Genomic DNA, 21,404 nt, shown 5'->3' with positions numbered 1-21,404 from the left:
ACCACATGGTGAACGGAAATAAAAACCTCCGCATTTCACCCTTTAAGGTTATCAAAAATTGCTGTTTACATGGTAGACTTCTAATAAGAGTTCTAACTTAGTCATATTAAAATCGGAATATTGGTGTCCATGTAAAGGTACTTAGAAAGGGCCAGATGATGTTGCAAGCTGTCAAAGTCAGCGCATTCCTTTTCCTTTCAGCATGAGCCCTCCAATGTTTCATTAAGTTTTTCCCACTTTAACACAAGTTTTGTAAAGCGTCTGCTTCACGTTGATGTGTCAGAATCCTTATGAAATACAGCCATACTTTAGAACGCTTAGTTTAAGCAAATTTGATGAACGCGATCATGTGCGTTGAATCTGAAGGGAGTCGCTCCGGCTGCGCTGTCCTGCGCACGTTTTGTGTGTGTGTGTGTGTGTGTGTCACAGCAAAGCGCGCACAACGCGTACCTGTTTGTCCCTTTGATGTAGGCTAACGCTTGATGCTTCTTACGTCCTTTTCGCAGCACCAGTGGTCACAAAATTAGGTACCGAATGCATATGCTGATTCAGTAATCCTGCCTGTTCTCACTCTCGGCTCACATCATTCAAAACAAAAGGGCCACATTGTCCCCCGATAATGTCAACAGACTGGACTGTCTCAGCAACAGGCTGAATGTAAAGGAGGACTAAGCTAAATTGTTTCTGCTTAATAATAAATGTTCTCAACACACAGCAATACAACTTTTCAATGAGTGCAACTGTTTGTATTCAATACTTTATTATTATTACAATTTTCTATATTTGCAAAGCCTGTGTTTTGACATTTTCTGCAGTTCACTTTGAATCCAACATGGAAATCATTTTTGTTTGTTATTGCCATTGTTTTTCAATTCAAATGGCATTAACATGCCTGAGTTTTTATTTCTGTAATAAATATGGCACTCAAGCCAGAATCTTGATGGTTTATTGTGGGTATGTTGAAGAAATCGGTGTTACAAAATAAACAAAAATTCTAATGAACAATTATAGTTTGAATTTAAATAGTTTTTGTCTTGCGTTTACATTAATTTTACATTTGAAAAAATTCAAAATTATAGCCAAAATTATAACTTTCGGTCTTTTAAATGTGATTAATTGCGATTAATTGCAAAAAAAAAAAAAAGTGTGATTAATTAGTTTTTTGTTTTAGTTTTGCACTAAATATGTTATAATATAATATAACATAAAATAATATAATATAATTAACATAAAAAATATATAAAATAATATAATATAATATAATATAATATAATATAATATAATATAATATAATATAATATAATATAATATAATATATGAAATAATATAATACAATATTATACAATATATGATGATGTAAAATAAAATAATATAACATAATATAACATAATATAGTATAACATAACATAACATAACATAATATAATATAATATAATAAAAAACAATTGTGCTGCTTTATATTTTTCATATTCTTTGATTTATGATTATATATTTTTTCAATAAAATTTTTGAATTGCGATTTCTGTGCACAATATGTAAAAAAACACCATTCATAGCCAATATTGATGCATTGTCATACCTGAGAGCAGCCATGTTGGAAATGCTGGGCGAGTGAACCCGAGAGTGCAGGGCCGGGGAGGCTGGGATTCGGCTTTGGTTGTGAAGAGCATGGCAGTGTAAAGGTGAAGCCGGAGAGTCCAGCCGGTTCACGTTTCTCAGGTGTGTGCTGAGGAAACTGGGAGCCGCATTAGGAGTGTGAGCCGGTCCAGACTGATCTGGAAACTTTAACACAGTGTTCTGCTCCTGAAATAAAACACACACACAGGGCTTTAGGCTCCAAACAAGTCTAGGAGTGTGTCTCAATCAGCACTCTTGTTTAGTAGTCAGCGCACTGATGAGGGAGTCAGCCGTTTTAACTGCTGTCTCAATCAGAAAATTCGTTCAGTGTCCTGAGAAGTCCCACAATGCATTGCAACTCTAAACATTGAAAACATTTCACAAAAACTTATATTGCACACTAAACACAATATCTGGAAACTTTGGAAGTTCCGATGATTTGTTGGTTGGCATCTGTCATTGCAATGTGAATTGGGCTGAAGACTGCATTAAACGTACCTCAGATGTGACTTTGCGCAGATTCCAGACGGTGTGTGTGCACTGCTGTGTGTCGTAGGTCATGATAATGGAGGGTTTGAGGCAGGTGAACACCACTCTCAGAGCGCTGTCTGAAACATACTGGAGCCGGGTTTCAAACAGACCTGCACCAATGAGTGAGAGCAACAAGAGCATTGACAAATGACACATCGGCCCCGTTTACATTAGTTAAGATTGTCAAACATTGAATAAAACAGGCATTTTAGGGATCTGTTCTTTCAGCTTTGAACAACAATACATATATTTTCTGCACAGGTTATCCAAGATTTTAGTAAATTATTGAATTTAAAAGGTTTTGCATTAAGAATGCAGCTGGCTTTATATACACTACCTGACAAAAGGCGTGTCGCTTGTCCAAGTTTTAGGAACAACAAATAATAACTTGACTATTCTTATTCTATCTGATCATTTGGTATCAAAAGTGGCTTAAATGAAAGGTAAAGGCCTCTAGATTACGCTTATTTACCAAAATTAAATATGATCATGTCTTGATTTTTAATGATTTCATTAGGGCAGTAAGGTCTGACTTTGCTTAGACAAAAGTCTTGTCACTGAACAGAAATAATGTCCAGTATAGAATATAAAGTCATGCTGCAGTGGAGACAGAATGATTATTGTGTCTGACTCCATCATGAGATTGGAGGACTGCATCCATACATCTCTGCAATGACTCAAATCACTGATTAATAAAGTCATCTGGAATGGCAAAGAAAGCGTTCCTGCAGGACTCCCAGAGTTCATCAAGATTATTTAGATTAATCTTCAATGCCTCCTTCATCTTACCCCAGACATGCTCAATAATGTTCATGTCTGGTGACTGGGCTGGCCAATCCTGGAGCACCTTGACCTTCTTTGCTTTCAGGAGCTTTGATGTGGAGGCTGAAGTATGAGAAGCAGCACTATCCTGCTGAAGAATTTGCCCTCTCCTGTGGTTTGTAATGTAATGGGCAGCACAAATGTCTTGATACCTCAGGCTGTTGATGTTGCCATCCACTCTGCAGATCTCTCGCACGCCCCCATACTGAATGTGACCCCAAACCATGATTTTTCCTTCACCAAACTTGACTGATTTCTATAGGAATCTTGGGTCCATGCTGGTTCCAATAGGTCTTCTGCAGTATTTGTGATGATTGGGATGCAGCTCAACAGATGATTCATCAGAAAAATCCACCTTCTGCCACTTTTTCCAAATGATGAACAAAAAGTCAAGTTATTATTTCTTGCTCTTAAAACTGGGATCGAAGACAAGACTTTTGTCAGGTAGTGTATATTTACCCTCTCTTGTTACAGATAAAAGTAAACTGGCAAGCGCAACAAGTATGAAAGCCACCACAGCTCATGGCTGTGCACAAAATCAGCAAAATATAATGCTGTGAAGCCAGGAAAAAGTATAAATTGCACGGTAACAACGATTATCACACCAAGTAAATAAATTAAGAAGAAAGGTCTGTACAATTACATAATTTATCCGCTTAAAAATATGGGCCCAATTTAGACATGGGATTGATAACGATAACCCTAAAAATAGCATTTATAAGCCGATAACGATATGGCCGCCGATATATCGTGCATCCTTAGAAGAAATGTTTATTTTTGGGTGAGTTTCAATTTAACTAAAGCTAAACCAGCACTACTCTCCTGTCTGCCTGAATTGCTGGAATGTTTGAAGTATCATGGCTTTTACTCTCTTTTTTTCCATCTATGTTAAGCTGCTTTGACAGTCTATGGGCCCTATCATACACCCGGCGCAATGTGGCGCAAGGTGCGACGCAATAGTTGTTTGCTAGTTTCAGCTTGGCGCAAGAGTCGTTTTGATGTTTTGCGCTACGCAGTTTAAATAGCAAATGCATTTGTGCTCATATGTGCGCCCATAGGCGTTCTAGTCTAAAAAGGAAGCAATCTGAGGCGCATTGCTGGCGCGGTGCTATTTTGAGAAACTATAATAGATTTTTCAATAGACCAAAACAAAGTCAGTCTATTGTCCAGCGCAGAGCGCGTTAGTTATGCGCCTCACTTACACACTGCTTAATACACACAAGAGCAATACACAAACATCTTTACAAATGAAAAATAATTCAAATATTAAGGATATATATATATATATATATATATATATATATATATATATATATATATATATATATATATATAAATATCAAGAATTAAAATATTACAAAACATATTATTTTCTAGCCTACATAAATATAAAAAACACTGCCTTCATGCATTCTTCATCTCGGGAGGCTTTTTCAGTTCATTCATAACAATTTGCTTTTGTATAATGTTATTATTATTAGCAGTATTATTTATTATATCCATATTTATATTTGTTTTATTAAAAACAAGCTTAGCTTTGCCCACCTGTCAGGTTTTAGACCATATGGGGCACAGCATGTGTTTTAGGATATAACTCAGGTTTTTGACTTCGTTATTATTGTTCATTTATTCGTTTGCTGGAAATTAGAACTGAATTTAGAAAAAGTTTTGAAACAAATCCTTGCACTTAATAAAAAAAATTAATTATAGGCTAATTGATGTGTGCGTACAAGGTTTCCCTATCCACGAGAGCGAAAGTATATTATAAGATGCCTTATCTCTCATTCTCGCGCTGTAGATGCTCTGTTTAACTGTTTTCTCGCTATTGAAGCGTTCAGTTTTTCCACTGACAAAGTCATCATGTAAATAGCAAATGCGCTTATGGCGCGACGCAACTGGCTCTTAAAGGGAATGGGAGATGAGACTCTGATTGGTTTATTCTCAAAACACACCTATAACTCATTAAGAAAAAAAGCTCAACCCATTTAGACCATGCGACACGGCGCAAAGTGGATTTTTCCGTCCTTATATTATCAAAAGTGGATTCTGACACGACCTTAAAGCACTTGCACCCTGCGCTTTGCACTTTGCGCATGGATTGTCAAAATACAGCCCTATATGTTAAAAAACGCTACAGCAATAAAATACCTTTTTTAGGTTATGCATTTTCGACCAATTCCAGAAGTAATGTGAAAGCATATTAAATTGCCTTGTTTTTATAGCATAGACATTCATGTGATTTAAAGCCTATGAATATAATTCAACATTTGTAAAAGGTAAAGACGAATTGAATTAAATGAACAACAAATAACCACAAGCTTACTGCCGATTAACCGAAAATGTGATTGTTATAAGTTTTGCAGTGAAAAAAAACACTCAGAGAGTTGCACCAAAACACACAAATCACGATCAAAATTATTGTTGCCATTCACATCCTTTTCACAAGCTCCAATACATTCCAAGTGCTAAATGTGTGGTTTTACCAAGTAAATAAAACAGCTTTATGACTGCTTGGCCTGCAGCTTTATTAGGAAATGCAATATTATATATAGTTTAAATTAAATTATGAGAAGGACAGTCTGACTGACTCTTACTGACGTTAGCAACATGATTGAATCAAGAAGCATAGAGGCCTGTTTATGTACGACTATCATGTGTGTGATGACAGACTGTAAAATATTCCAGCAATCGTAACATAAATGTGAGACATGAGTGTCTCGTGTTTTTGAGAGTGAATATGATGCTAAAGGAACTAAAGGAAAAAATAAACAAGTAAATACACTGTTAAAAAATGCTGGGCTCCACACAATCAACAACATGAAGGAATTATGTTAACTTATTCGTTTTTAGAAATTTAAGTGGATTGAAGATAAAACAATTAAGTTGTCCCCAAATAAATCCCAAGAACTGTGTGGTTTCAGGTCATTTTAAATAAGTAGTTTGAACATAACATCATTTTTTTGAGTAAGTAAAAAAATAAATATAAATATATTTTTAAAATAATAACAATAATAAATAAATATACATATAAAAATTAAATGTTAAAAAATCTAATAAAAAATAAACAAATAATAATCAAAAAATTAAAAATAAATTTAAAGATAAAGTATTTAACAAACAACAAATGTCATTTGAAGGTAAAAAACAAAATAAATAAATAATAAATATATTTAAATATAATAATAATACAAATAAAATGAAATGCGTAAATAAAAACAAAATACAAAATAAATTTTTTAATAAACTTAAAAAATTTAAAATAAAATAAATATGAATGAATTAATTAATCCTAAATATAGTTTTATGGACATGGTAATTGTAAACTATATATATGCATGGTAAATCTGGTAAATATATGCATCAATTTTTGGCGTATAAAAACACTAAATAAATAAAAAATAAATAAATAATGATAAATAAAATTAATAAAAATTAATAAATAAATTTTACATCTCTTTTGGTTGATAAGCAGGTCATTTTAGAACAGATTATCAACATTATTTAAATTACACTAATTGTCAATTAAGAAATACTAAACTAAAACTTGCAAGCTCATCATCCTTTTTTGTCATATTATAAATTATTTTCTTGATTGCACCAACAATCTATGTTTTCATCCTACCATTCACTGTTTAAGTATAAAGTGTGTTTTTGTAAAATGCAATTAGATAAAAATAGCTATTCATCAGGTAAAAAGAAACAAAAAAAAAGAAATAATCTTGTCAAAAAACAAGTTGAACTGATAAAATGATTGCAACTTAAATGTACAAAATAAACTCAATACAAACAAACAAACAATTAAAAAAAAGAAAAGGGGCAAAATATGTTTGGGTAAAAAGAAAAAAAATTAACAAAAATTTAAATAAAAGAAAACAAGAAATACAAAATATAAAACAAAAAGCTAAAATAATCTACAGTAGTCAACATCTGAAATGCATCAAAACCATTCATCAAAATTAAAACCATTGAGCAACAACTATTTTTGATCCACTTCAAATGTTCAATACTGCATACTTAATAGTTATATTAAGTACATAATAGTACGTTATAAAATAATATGGTACACAATTATTAATCCTTACCGGTGGACTTACAAACAACAGGAGCGATTTCATCTAATGGATGCAGCATGCTGAACAAAGTCGGGAGAGGTTCCCTGCTGATAAGAATCAACACATTAAAGAGCAGTTTTACAATGGAGAAGTCATTTTCACAACAGACAAATGCATAGCTGGAGTAAATTACACGTTAAACCAAACATATCTAGGTAAATCAAGCATACCTGATGGGGCTCATGTGGCCATCAACTGTTATATTTTTGCGCTCCAAAAGTAGGCCAAACTTTGTTGGCCAGAGTGCAGAAACCTACAAATGAAGCCATTAAATTATGAGAGAGTAAACATAAGAGGTCTGCATCTGACAGAAAATATACGATGTGTGAAATGTAACTAGGCATTCAAAATAAACTCCATATTTCTAACACTTCCTTTAACTGTACTATCAACACAGGAAACATGTGCTATTTACTATGGTCTATTTAGAGATCCCAACGCAATAGAGCCATTAAACAGTAGGTCACATTGTATTTCAGTGTCCTAAAATTGTGTCTCCAACAGCAGGTTTAAATCCATCTCAGAAAACATGGTAGCCTTTTCAGAATATGCATCTAATACTGAAATGATTCTGAGACGCCACGTTTAAAACAATTCAAAACTTAAAGGCGTAGTTCACTCAAAAATTGAAAATACAGGAAAGTATTGGGAGCAGAGAGAGGGGAAGGGTTGGCAAAGGACCACAAGCACGAACGAACTAGGGTTGTCGTGAGCACCATGGCGCTATATGCTGGCGCCAACAGACTTTTTCTTTTTAGTTAAATCAGCACATTAAATTGAATTTAACATAAAACAATTAATGCCGAGTTCAGACTGCATGAGTTTAGCCCTGATTTTTACTCGCCGACAGGCAGACCCGGCCCTAACCAATTTGGCGTCCTAGGCAAGATTTCAGGTGGCGCCCCGTCACATCACAGTAAATTCCACTGCTAGTGTATAGTCATAAGAAACTAAATAGCTTTTTGATCGACTACTACAAGCTGGGAAAATGTCAGATAAATATGCCAATGCAATTAACATTATTGCTGAATAGATCTAACATTTACACATTTGCTTGAGGAAGTAATGATGGGGTAGTTACATTACTATTACTATTTTCCATAACATCTATGCCTTTCCATAACAGTAGCTGACGTTAAAACTAACAGATAGCATTATTGATATTTATTGATTAGCAATGTTATACCATCTCTGTCAACGTTGGGATGTAAAAAATATGGGACAACAAATAGCTTCAAATGATAGAAAACATAGCAAACAATAGAAAATATTGACTATAAAATAAAAGGTTTAGCCTTTTAAAAACAATGGCCTATACAGAAATTAAATAAAGCTATAAAATCTATTTGACTTTTAATTGTATTTGCACATTGATTAAAGTCACTATAGTTATTTAGTGGACCAGCAAATTAATCTCTCATTGTGTTTTGTTTGATAACAGAGGTGTTAATGTAAGAATGTACAGATCTATAATGAATTAATGAATGAAGCATTCGACTACAGTAGTAACTGTTTGTGCTCATTTAAGAGAAAATTGGTTGTTTAAAATAAAACACGCAGGACTGAGCAAAAAAAAAAAAAAAAACGAAAGAAAAAGAAGCACTTTTCCGACGGTAGCTCAGCTCTCCCGGCTAAACGCATATCCCCGGCTAAACGGAGCAGTGGTCATAATGTCGAGCGGAAAAAAAAGAAAAAGACAGCTGTGAAACATAACCAGCTTTGTCTTTTTGTAGGAAACACACTTTAGATCTTTTTAGGCTAAGAGGTTTTTGAGTTATTGGCGTATATCACTGAATGCGTCAGGAATATCAAAAACAAAACAAACTTAACCGCGCTCATTTCTGGCGCCCCCCTGGATGTACAGCACCCTTAGGATTTGCCTATACTGCCTATGCCACGGGCCGGCCCTGCCGACAGGTTTTGAAAAATATCAGACAAATGTCTAATAAGGGTGTCACGGTTTTGATTTTAAATCTAAATCGATCGAAATTCATGCTCAATTTCGATTATCGAATCAAAAAAATGGAATCGTCAATGCTGCCACGCCCTCATGTCACGTCCACAGAACTTAAACCCTCTCCTCTTTCAATGAAGTCGCCGGTGTGGAAGTATTTTGGATTTCCAGTGAGTTATGTTGACAACGTTCGTGTTGTCGAAAAAAAACACAGTTTGCAAGCTCTGCTTTGTAAGTATTAGGGTTGGGCCGTTAGACGAAGAAAATCGAGAGAGCGGGACCAGGCAGTCAGCGGTTCAGCAGACTGCTTCAATCTTTCACTCACTTGTACTTGGTAATTTTAGCGAACACCTCAGATACTGTTGGTTGGTTCCTGTTGGTTGTGCAACTTTATTACCGACGCCATTATAACGACACAGATCACTGCCTATTCACGAGTCCTGCGGAAAAAGTAATTGACAGGTGGTAATTATGTGTGTAACTTATTACTCATTTACTGTATGATTTGTTTATAATTTTGTTTAATTTTTCTTTTTTAAATCGAAAATCTAATCAAACCGTGACTTTAGAATCGAAAATGTAATCGAATCGAGGATTTGGAGGATCGTGACACCCTTAATGTCTAAATTCACAAGCAAATCTGTGCTCGCTCACGTAAGTGACAATCACACAGTGTGAACTATCAAGAACGCGATCTGAGAGAATCACCAAGGAGTCGCTGACGCCCATGACATATTTGGCATGGTAAATATCTGGAGCTGTCGGCGACTCAAATCATGCTGTGTGAAATGAGTTTTGACTGAAAATAACATCAGCGATCACCAACAGCCAATGAGAGAGCAGCATACACTAGTGTGGGTGTGGCGAGGGGGCGTGGCTGAGAGCCGTGGGAACGGAGTGAGGCCATCGCGTAAGTGGATACACTTGCGGTGCGCACCTGCCTCGAATCCCACGGAAGGAGCTCTGGACTATAAAAGGAGGAACAATGGCAGAGGAAGCCGAGAGAGGACCGGGCCCGGGCATTTTACTTTTGCTTTCAGTTTGTTTTGGTTTAGACAGCAGCCTCCGTGAGGAACTGCCGTCACTGTTATTAATAAATCATTTAAAAACTGTGTCGGCTCTCCGCCTCCTCCTTCCCGGCGGCCAAAGGGCCGTGAACATTATTACAGTGGGTATCTTCAGGCCAGCGGGAGGATGGGGGAGAATTTAAAAGGGCTTATTTTCAGTATATTTGGACCTAAGAAATAAATGGAGGAAAAACTAGTGTAAATTTAGCAGGAGCACTGTGTCTGTTTGACATGTCATGTGAGCAATATCACAACCGGGTTAAAAAAAGAAAAAAAGTTGAGGAGAAATTGCTAATTCAAACACAGGTGAGCAAATATGTACATTTTCTACACCGTTGAAGGCTTCTATCTCGTTATGTAGTTGATTACAAAAGATATACAACGTGTTTTTAGTTGCAACTACATCAGTTTGGACAAAGTTGTCGGCGATTCTTCCTATTGTAGAAGTCCTTCCCATGTAAAAAATATTTGCATGCAAATTTAACTTTAGTGACAAGGCAGCACTGTCCCAATTGGGCCAGTAATGATCCTGTCTACTGTCCCATGCGTCTCTCACGCTGGCCCTGGACCACCGGGCAGTCTTTATTGTTGAGCCCTGCATATTGTTGAAACAATTTAGAAAAATATTACAGCACGGTTTCAGAGTTTATGATTCCAATCGCACGTTTTGCCACTTAAAAAGTGCACAAGTCGGAAATGCTTAGCAAAAGCTACTAGGATGACATTCCAGAATCTACTCATGTAAAATTAAAGCCAGAACAGTAAATTGTGCTGTCTAAATACTGCTACTAAAACCGAACCGCCCCCCCTTTCTGTCTGCATGCCAAATAACCCATTAAGCCTCATGAAACAGACAATTGGCGCACATCATCAGTCACTGAGCTAAAAAAGACATTGAAGCTGACTAAATCCCTGACGGCATGAACAAACACTCTGCTGATGACAATAGCTTTGCTGGAAACACTGATAGAGCCACTTCAAGCAGATTTGAGGAGTCCATCATTTGACAGATGTACTGTGGAGAAACACAGATGTAGTGCGTTCTGACCTGGAAGGGAAGTGGAGATATGAAGTCTTTCCCGCTCATGCTGTGGACGTTCACACAGGTGCTCTGGACAATACACACCGTCTGCTCCACAACGTCCTTTACTGGAGATAATAAAGAAATACTATTACTCAACATCCAGCATGACATATCCTAACTTACTTATTTCAATTACTTACTAATTAATTAATGCAATATCAGCACCATTAGCTATACTGGGAATACATTTTCAGCTTTTATTTGCAATCGTAACCGTTTCTTAGAAAACATCCATTACATAAAATAAAACAAAAATAACAACACTAATAAGTCATGAAAGTTCTTTCAATTTAATCAATGATAAATATTGTAAAAATTAATTATTAATTATATAAAACATTTCCAGCATGATATACTACTATATTCTACTGATCATTTCTAATAGAAAATACTGAAATGTTTTTAAGTCCTGTGAAGGCAAATTGTCAGCACTTAACAATTTCTGAATGGTTATATGACGGTTAGGAAAAAATATTTAGTGCTGCATGACAGGAATCAAGTACATTTTAAAATGTGTTGAAATGTACAGACGGTAATATTATTTCTTAGCTTACCGTTTAGCTGTGTTTTTATTTTGATCAAATAAATAACATACATGTATAAGCAAATGCATTTGTACGACAATTTACATAAACACAAAATTGTATAAATTCTTACCATCTTTTTTAGCCTGAGGAACAGTGAAATTACACCAAAGAGCCTGTAAAACAATTACAATAAAAGCGAATACTTAATTAGAAGAACAAATAAACATCAAATCAAATCAAAATCACTTTTATTGTCACATCAGCAGCAGCACGTGTGCTATGATGAGTGAAAAGTTCAGGTGCTGGCTAAAGACAGTACCAAATACAACAGCAGTGAAAAATACTGACAGTGCAAATACAATGACGGTGCAAAATACAGACGGTGCAAAATACAGACAGTGCAAAATACAGACAGTGCAAAATACAGACAGTGCAAAATACAACAGCATACTCTCAAAAAAATAAATAAATAAATAAATAAATTAATTAATTAATTAATAAAAACAGGACAATGCAAGTTTGACTACATTCGTAACATAGCAGTTTAAAAAATTTGGGGAACTTAAAACACGTCTATGGAACGCAATATTCCATTTTGGCGTCTGCTTTAGTTAAATTTACATGGATGAATTTAATTAAATAGAAAGCATATAAAATACATATGATGCAACTTTCATTATTAGAATAAAAACATCTTTCTTAAAGGAAAATATCAAACTGTATATAAATAACAAAGACATCATTCAGTGCAACAGATATATATAACTTACAGTATAATCAATGTTGGCTAAGCGACTTCAAAAAAGTAATGAATTTTATATTATATACGTTTCTTTATTTAACCAGATAAAAAAAAACATTGAGATCAAGATCTCATTTACAAGGGTGAACTGGCCAAGATATCCACAACACAAAACTTGTGAAAAAATAACAATAATATTAACCCTCTTAAGGCAGGCTCAGATTTGCAACAGGTAAAAATTAACTACCTTATTACTCCAGATACATATTTTATGAGTTTTTTTTACTCAGAAGTACCACTGCAGGACAAAAACTGTTTCTTGGAGTACATGACAAAGTGACTAGGAAACATGAGGTTTTGAGATATTGGATCAATGAGATATACTCAATGAAGATTTGAGATATTGGATTTGGATCTCATATTATTTTGTTGTAGTTCTCCCACTGAAAAGCAATTTGTTACATCGTTTGAAAAGTTGTATATAAAAATTAATTTTCATGTCATATTCAGTCATCAGTGTCTAATTACCACACTGGGCCAATGTTGCAAATCTGCAACATCCCCCAACATCCCAGAACGCCTTGCATGTGAAGGTCTCTCTAAAAAAAAAAAGTCAGGGTTCTATTGTACTACCCCATATGATAATTTTCCGCAAATATCAGATTTTTCCTGTTTCTAAAACTTAATTTGAGCCTGAGAGGGTTAATAATAAATAGAAAATTAAGATAATAAAAAAACATTTTTAAAAAATACAGTTTAGTTGTTCTGCTATACTATATTAAATTTATTATTATATTATATTATATTATATTATATTATAATAGTGCTGGGCAACTATTTTTTTTATCACATTGTTATGTACAAAATCAATAATGATTTTTAAAAAAATGCATTGAGCACTTTTATTTTAAAAGTACTGAGTGAGTGTATGAACAACAAAAAAAACATATTCCCATAACATTATAGCAGTTCAAATATTTTAAATCTCAACTTAAATGATGTGATCAAATTGAAATTACAGCCAAAGATATTTGCCACTGCCAGGACATTTTTTTTAACCTAATTTGTAATAGAAATTAAATTATGCTCGGATTTCAGAGGCTTGATCATAACATTATAACAGGACAGTGTCAAGCAACATCAAGTTAGAATTCAGAAATGTTTTTTGTAACTGGTAAAAACTAAATATATATAATAGAAATATTAATATAGTATATAAATATTTAAAGTATTAGTTTAAATACTTTAATAGTTAGTATAATATTCAGAAAATTACTTTACTCCTAATTCTAAAAAACATATAGATTAACAAAAAAAAAACATAAAAAAACATATAGATTAACAAATGGACAACAGAAACGGAGGTCCTAATTCTTTACACTCGAGTCAAACGGTGCCTTTTAGTTTTAAGAAATATACTACTTACATTTTAAATAAGTATTAAGTATTAAAACATAAATTAATGACACTTTATGCCATTTATTGACGAATTCTAAAACATAATAAAAAGCTTTATGACACTTGTCCCACTTGTTACTAAATGAAACATTATAAAATAACAAATGACCAAAATAATGGCAAATCACAAGATTATTGTTGTTTTGAGTTGCGCTTTAATTAATAAAAGAGCCATTTGTTCTGGAAAAAAGTCTAGCCTCATTTTATGTTTTTGCAGACGGTACCTGCTGAACTGGGCTGTCGACTGTGAAAGCCTTGTACACACATGAGGCTTGATTCTTACTGCCACGACTCCAGATGACCATGTTTCCAGCCACATACAGCTCCTCGTCATATTCAACATCATCAGGAGCCGTTCCCTTCCTCAGCTGCCAGCGCTCCTGCCAATCACACCATAATCAAGCTCAAAACATGCAGTATTTACTTATCGGTATCAAATTTTCATAATGCGATTGACTGCTGAAGCTTTTGTCGCAATATATGGTATTATTAAAATATTGACCTATATGCTGCAAAAAAAGATTACTTTAAAAGAAAAAATACTAAATATTTCTTTTTTTGTATATGCATTCAGAGTAAACTAATTAATTAAACAAATTAAATTAACAAATAAGGATGACAAAGTACAATAGCTAACATTCTACAATAAAGTGTCAATAATAAAAGCTAGATCATGCATTAAATTCAACAGTGAGAAAAATACAGATTATAGTTACAGCTGAAGTCAAAATGAGTCGCCCTGCTGTGAACTTTTGTTATTTTTTCCAATATTTCCCCTGTTATTTTCACAGTATTTCTTATAATAATTTTTTTCTACTGGAGAAAGTCTTATTTGTTTTATTTTGGCTAGAATTAAAACAGTTTAATTTTTTTTAAGTCAATATTATTAGCCCCTTTATAATAGAGGTAGGGTAATAATTCAGGAGGGCTAATAATGTTGATCTCAACTGTATATGTTAAAGATAATTGTAAAAATACAACTAAATTTGATTAGATATTTACGTTTGATTTTAATGTTAAGTATTAGCAGCACTTAAGACTAATAAATGCTTATGAAGTTGTGATTACTGACTTGACTTCGTCATGATGACTTTAGTTAAGGTGATGTTAACAAATACTTTACTGTTGCTTTACTTGAAATGCTTTACAGTACAGAGTTATCAAACAGAAGGCTTATTAATAATCACACTTTTTTTAATATCGTAGGCAAGGTTAACATGTGAAAACGTTTGTGTTTGAAATAAAGATCACCTTTTTTGCCAATATTTAATATTATATTATTTTTACAGTATTTACTTTATTTTTTTTCTACTGGAGAAAGTCTTATTTTGGCTAATATTAAAGCAGTTTAATTTTTTTAAAGCCATTTTTAAGGTCAATATTATTAGCCCCTTTATAATAGAAGTGAGGTAATAATTCGGGAGGGCTAATAATTTTGATCTCAACTCAATATGTTAAAGATAATTGTAAAAATACAACTAAATCAGCAGCACTTAAGATTAATAAATGCTAATGCAGTTGTCATTACTGACTTGACTTCGTCATGATGACTTTAGTTAAGGTGATGTTAACAAATACTTTACTGTTGCTTTACTTGAAATGCTTTACTGTACAGAGTTATCAAACAGAAGGCTTATTAATAATCACACTTTTTTAATATCGTAGGTAAGATTAACATGTGAAAACGTTAGTGTTTGAAATAAAGATCCCCTTTTAAAAGGACAGTTCACCCTAAAAGGAAAAGTCTGTAATCATTTACTCTCCATCTACTTGTTTCAAACCTGCCAAAGTTTCTATCTTCTGATGAACTCAAAAGAAGATATTTTCATATTGCGATTAACTGCTGAAGCTTTTGTCGCAATATATGGTATTATCAAAATATTGACCTATATGCTGCAAAAAAAAGATTACTTCAACAAAAAAAATACTAAATATTTCTTTTTTTGTATATGCATTCAGAGTAAACTAATTAATTAAACAAATTAAATTAACAAATAAGGATGACAAAGTACAATAGCTAACATTCTACAATAAAGTGTCAATAATAAATGCTAGATAATGCAACAGTGAGAAAAATACAGATTATAGTTACAGCTAAAGTCAAAATGATTCGCCCTGCTGTGAACTTTTAGTTTTTTTCCAATATTTAATATTATATTATTTTTTTTTACAGTATTTACTTTATTTTTTTTCTACTGGAGAAAGTCTTATTTTGGCTAAAATTAAAGCAGTTTAATTTTTTAAAGCCATTTTAAGGTCAATATTATTAGCCCCTTTATAATAGAAGTGAGGTAATAATTCGGGAGGGCTAATAATTTTGATCTCAACTGTATATGTTAAAGATAATTGTAAAAATACAACTAAATTAGCAGCACTTAAGATTAATAAATGCTTACGCAGTTGTCATTACTGACTTGACTTCGTCATGATGACTTTAGTTAAGGTGATGTTAACAAATACTTTACTGTTGCTTTACTTGAAATGCTTTACTGTACAGAGTTATCAAACAGAAGGCTTATTAATAATCACACTTTTTTTAATATCGTAGGCAAGATTAACATGTGAAAAAGTTTGTGTTTGAAATAAAGATCCCCTTTTAAAAGGACAGTTCACCCTAAAAGGAAAAGTCTATAATCATTTACTCTCCGTTTACTTGTTTCAAACCTGCCTAAGTTTCTATCTTTTGATGAACTCAAAAGAAGATATTTTGACGAAAGCAGAAAACCTGTAACCATTGACTTCAATAGTAGAGAAAAAATGTAGTCAATGGTTACAAGTCCAGCATTCTTCAAAATATCTACCTTAGTATTCAACAGAAGAAAGAAACTCATAATGGTTTGGAACCACTTGAAATGGAGAAAACAGTGAGTGAATTTTAAAGTTTGGGTGAACTAACCCTTTAAGTCTTCCAGCATTTGGTGCTGCGATGAACAATCACTGCCAATAAAATTTGAATATTATTAAATGCACTCTAAAAGTTTAAATAATAAATAATTATTTACCGTATCCCTCAATATCAATATTGTGCATGGTCATTATCATGATATATTGAATTATTAAACATCACCACTGTAACCGTCTATCTGTGTGTACGATGGAAAAATAGAAGTGATCATTCTACTCAGAAGAAACACTTTATATTAGATGGCCTTAACTAATATGTACTTGCACTGAAAATAATAATTTGCTACAATGTACTTATTGTGTAAAAACAGTTTAAGTCAGAATTATTAGCCCCCTGTATATTTTCCCCAATTTCTGTCATAATAGTTTTAATAACTAATTTCTTTTATATTTGTCATGATGACAGTACATAATATTTGACTAGATATTTTTAAGACACTTCTATACAGCTTAAAGTGACATTTAAAAAGAAAGTGACATTTAAAAGGAATAACTGTGTACATTAGGTTAACTAGACAAGTAAGGGAATTAGACAAATCATTGTATAGTAGTGGTTTGTTCTGTAGACAATTGAAAACAAATATTGCTTAAGAAGGCTAATAATATAGACCCTAAAATGGCATTTAAAAAATTAAAAACTGCTTTTATTCTAGTCAAAATAAAACCAATAACACTTTCTCCAGAAGAAAAAATATTATAGGAAATATAGTGAATAATTCCTGAATCTGTTAAACATCATTTGGGAAAAAATTGAAAAAGAAAAAACTGTTCAATAATTGACAGGGGTTTTCACAAATAATTTTAACTGTACATGTTTTTACATGCACTCAAAAAAATGAATTATGGCTTTAGTTGGTCCAAAGAATATAACTATGTTTAAATTAAACAATTCGCTCATGTTTGTGTATTAAAAATAAAAGTGTTGTGTTGGAAAAAATTAGAAAAAGTAAGTTTTTACATTTAAACAGCTTGCTTAATTAACATGAATGAAAGGGAGTTGTGTTGCTTCTGTAGTACTGCATTTTGGTCAATAGGTGGAGTAATATCTGCACATGCGCAGTTTCAAAACAACACAGGAAGTAAGAAGATTCAAACCACAACGATAGCTGCGTCCCAAATCGCATACTTATGCACTATTCTACGCCATTTTGTAGTATAAATAGTGTATGTAGTGCGTTCACACTGAAAACTCTAAAAATAATAAGTGCACTTTAATTACCCGGATGATGCACTCATTCAGCCGCTAAAATGAAGTGTGTAATGATGGACACTTCACGCACTCAACGACCGCAGGTTTGCTTACGTAGCGGAAGGGGCGGAGCTATCGGACGCACATGTTGAATAACTTTATTTAATTTGGATGGTGAAAGCAAAATTCTTTTACGAGAGTGATTATAGCGCCTCCCGATAGTGATTGCGGCAACACTCACGGCAGGTATTATTTGATAATTCGGCCGTTTACTTCAATGATTTGGCAACCGTCAAACGTCATCAGGGAAACGGTTTGAATTTCCGCTTAGTAAAAAAACATTAGTGTGCCATTTGGGACGACACTACATACATATACTATCCTGTTGAGTGTGTAAGTGCATAAGTACATAGTGCATGAGTGCATAGTGTATAGTGTGCCATTTGGGACGCAGCTGATCACTCTCAGTTCAGCGCCATATTATGGGAATCAAAAGATGAAGATTACAGTACAAATTGAGAACGTGCACAAAGCTTTCCCCAATGTGGACACACAGGTGAGTTTACTTTTTATGTATTTATACTGAGGCTGTGACAACATTTGAATCATAAATGTACTCTCTTGTAATACTATGTTGTGTTTGTGTATAGTATTGCTTTGAAATTGCCATGTTCCCTGTGTCTTTTGCACATTATAGACAGATAAATGTATAGATTGTTTTGCATTCCTGTGAAATTTTATACTTGGTATATATTAACTCCCCCAAAATAAAGTTACAAACGTTGGTAGTAAGAAATAGTCATGTTAGAATAGTCTAAGCTTTTCACTCATCATAGCACACGTGCTGCTGATAATGTGACAATAAAAGTGATTTGATTTTTTATTTGATTTGATGGTCTTTATTTTAAATGAGTGTCAAGCAGTTTGTCGAGTTTGAATGCTAGTTTTGATAACTTACATAATATTGATTAAAATGTGGTGTTAGCACAGTGTTATTTATTATTTAATTGTATTATTCAAGCCTGTTAACTTAAAAAAAAAAACCAGCAAAAATGCATTTGTGACACTTAAAAAGGATGACATCTAGCATGATGATATATTTAATGTAAGCTTATTTGTTTGGTCATCTAACACGTTTTAATTGACTATTTATATTATTATATTTTATTATTTTAAATTTTTGCTCACTCACATCTATTTTCTCCCTCACAGGTTTACAGCTCAACCTCTAAAGTCCCATATCTGGCTGAGGAGACTGTGGATCATCCAGGTACTATGCCTTTAGATGCCTATACACACATTAAAATGATGTACAGTAAAAATTACTAGTAATTTTAACTACTAATTATTTAGTAAATTACTAATTGTCATTTCATGTCATTTAGAAAATCCCCAGTGGAAAAAAAAGGTGTGAATGCATCCTCAAAGTACATGGTAAGCTATTTTATTTTATTTTTTTAAACATTTTGTATTTTCCTCTTAAACCAATTCCTCCTTTCACCTTTGATCTGTTGGTAAAAGTTTAATTTTTTTACCTGACTTTTTTAGGATGCTGGGCATGATGAAGCGCAAACCTTGATGTGCAACACCACCTTATGAATCTACAGTAGTTACATTAACATTTAGCAGACTCTTGTCTAAAGTGACTTACAATTGAGGACACATTCAGCAAATCAACAAGAAGAGGCGATACACCCAAGATGTGCTAATTATAAAAAAAAAAAATTAAGAATTAAGAATGCTTCTACATGTGGTTTGTCAAGCCCACACACCTGTGTGAAGCAGACTTCATGCACAATGTTTTGTTTTTTAGATATAGGGAGTGGTTGTAAGAAAGTGTCTGGTGCAAATGTGCATAAATGGTGCAAGTGTCAGAGAGATGAATGTGTGTAGCTATTGCATGTTCTGTGATGGTTGGTCTAATTTATAGTGTAGTGCTGATCGTGTTACTTTGCTTTAAAATGTTAATCTTTCTTTGAACAACTGAAGTGTTGTCTGCTTTTTCAGTGTAAAAAAGGTACAGTATAGTTTACAAAAGAAGACTTGATTTTTCTAAGTATATTTTTGATAAATCATTTGAAGGCAGAATATTATTTTTGAATGTTTTTGTAATATATGAAAAGTATTATTTTAAAAAGTGTATTTTATGATGTTTTTGTAAGCATATTTTTGTTAATCATTTATTGTTTTCAATTTGGTTCATACTTGTATTACTATTATTTTAATAGTATTAATATTTTAACTTATTGTAATAAGTGAAGATACAGATAAAGACAGAATTTGGATTTTGATAATCATTTTATTGCTGGAAAATGTGTAAAACTGTAAAAATGCTATTGAATAAACTCAATGAAACGGAAACTGTTTTTTTATTTGGTTAAACATAACAATATCAATTTTAGAATAATTGAACTTAAATAACTGCATTGATTAAAGCTAAATTATAAATGTTACGTTGATTGAACTAAACAACGTTACATTACCTTTATGTAACTAACTTAAGTTCACTAAAATTAATATTCTTTCTTAAAGGTAACTTAACTCGGTTACGTGGAACCAGTGGACAAAAAAAAGTTAATTAACGCCAACATATCATTTTTTTGAGTGTGGTACTTATGATTAATTATATCGCTGCATGTAATTATATCTCCAATTAATTTCTGTAATTACTTATTTAAATACACTGTTGATCAGCCTTTAAATCTTAATCCACCCTTAAACCTACTCATACCATCAAACCTGTCATTAACCCATCTCAATAGGTGTTCTGCAATACATTACAAACACAGTAAGTATAACGTATACATTTTTTTACACAGTAGTTAACGACACTTCATATAACGTGGGACCAAAACAAATTATCATTGAGGAAAATATACCTTGTCACGCTCCTGTAGAGTTACCTCCTGAAGAGATCCCACAAGCCCGGCTGCCCCGTCGGAGGACCAGAGCTCAGATGCCGGCTGGAGCTGCCGCAGCTGGAGATTCACAGCATTCGGGTGATTTTTGCAGTGCTCACGACCGAATGGGACAAACGACTGCAATTCGCCTGCGGCTATCATTGTGGCTCTCTCTTCATAGACGTGCGACATGAGTTCCCAATATCAGCATTATTTCTGGAAAGCAAAGGGACACAATTGAGGTCAATCAGGTTTGAACTAATGACAAACTATTTTTATGGAATGCATATCATCATTACATATATATATATATATGAGCAATTCCATGAAAATGTCAACCTTGCCATGAAAAGAAAAATGTTTTCACCTAAATAGCGAAACCGTTTCTACATTTTTTTGCGCAGGCAAGTGTTTTACAGTACTTTAAAAATACCTAAAAATGTCTCTGTCAATGTTTTCAAACTATTATATTTGATTTACCAAAGTCAAACCAATGG

At 33.2% G+C, this 21,404-nt stretch overlaps 1 protein-coding gene across 5 annotated transcripts in view; it reads right to left on the bottom strand.

Moving 5' to 3' along the window:
* anapc1 (anaphase promoting complex subunit 1) overlaps positions 1-21,404 on the bottom strand; it is a 169,425-nt gene that overhangs the window by 143,734 nt on the left and 4,287 nt on the right. For 2 of the 5 annotated variants that reach the window (XR_012388948.1, XM_005157066.5), the window contains exons 2-9: positions 20,887-21,123; positions 14,139-14,294; positions 11,845-11,887; positions 11,152-11,252; positions 7,253-7,335; positions 7,053-7,129; positions 2,116-2,258; positions 1,580-1,803 (exon numbers count right to left, since the gene is read on the bottom strand). Coding sequence is in view for 4 of the 5 variants with exons in the window: in XM_005157066.5 (XP_005157123.1) it covers positions 1,580-1,803; positions 2,116-2,258; positions 7,053-7,129; positions 7,253-7,335; positions 11,152-11,252; positions 11,845-11,887; positions 14,139-14,294; positions 20,887-21,099 (1,040 nt within the window). In the remaining variant the exon portion in view is untranslated. The remainder of the gene's footprint in view (positions 1-1,579; positions 1,804-2,115; positions 2,259-7,052; positions 7,130-7,252; positions 7,336-11,151; positions 11,253-11,844; positions 11,888-14,138; positions 14,295-20,886; positions 21,124-21,404) is intronic. The other 3 variants (XM_005157067.5, XM_001921133.6, XM_073920318.1) reach the window with 3 other exon arrangements.

This window comes from Danio rerio, chromosome 13, assembly GCF_049306965.1.
Source record: "Danio rerio strain Tuebingen ecotype United States chromosome 13, GRCz12tu, whole genome shotgun sequence".
In the NCBI taxonomy this organism is placed as follows: domain Eukaryota; kingdom Metazoa; phylum Chordata; class Actinopteri; order Cypriniformes; family Danionidae; genus Danio; species Danio rerio.
This window is presented reverse-complemented; position numbering and strand designations above follow the sequence as displayed.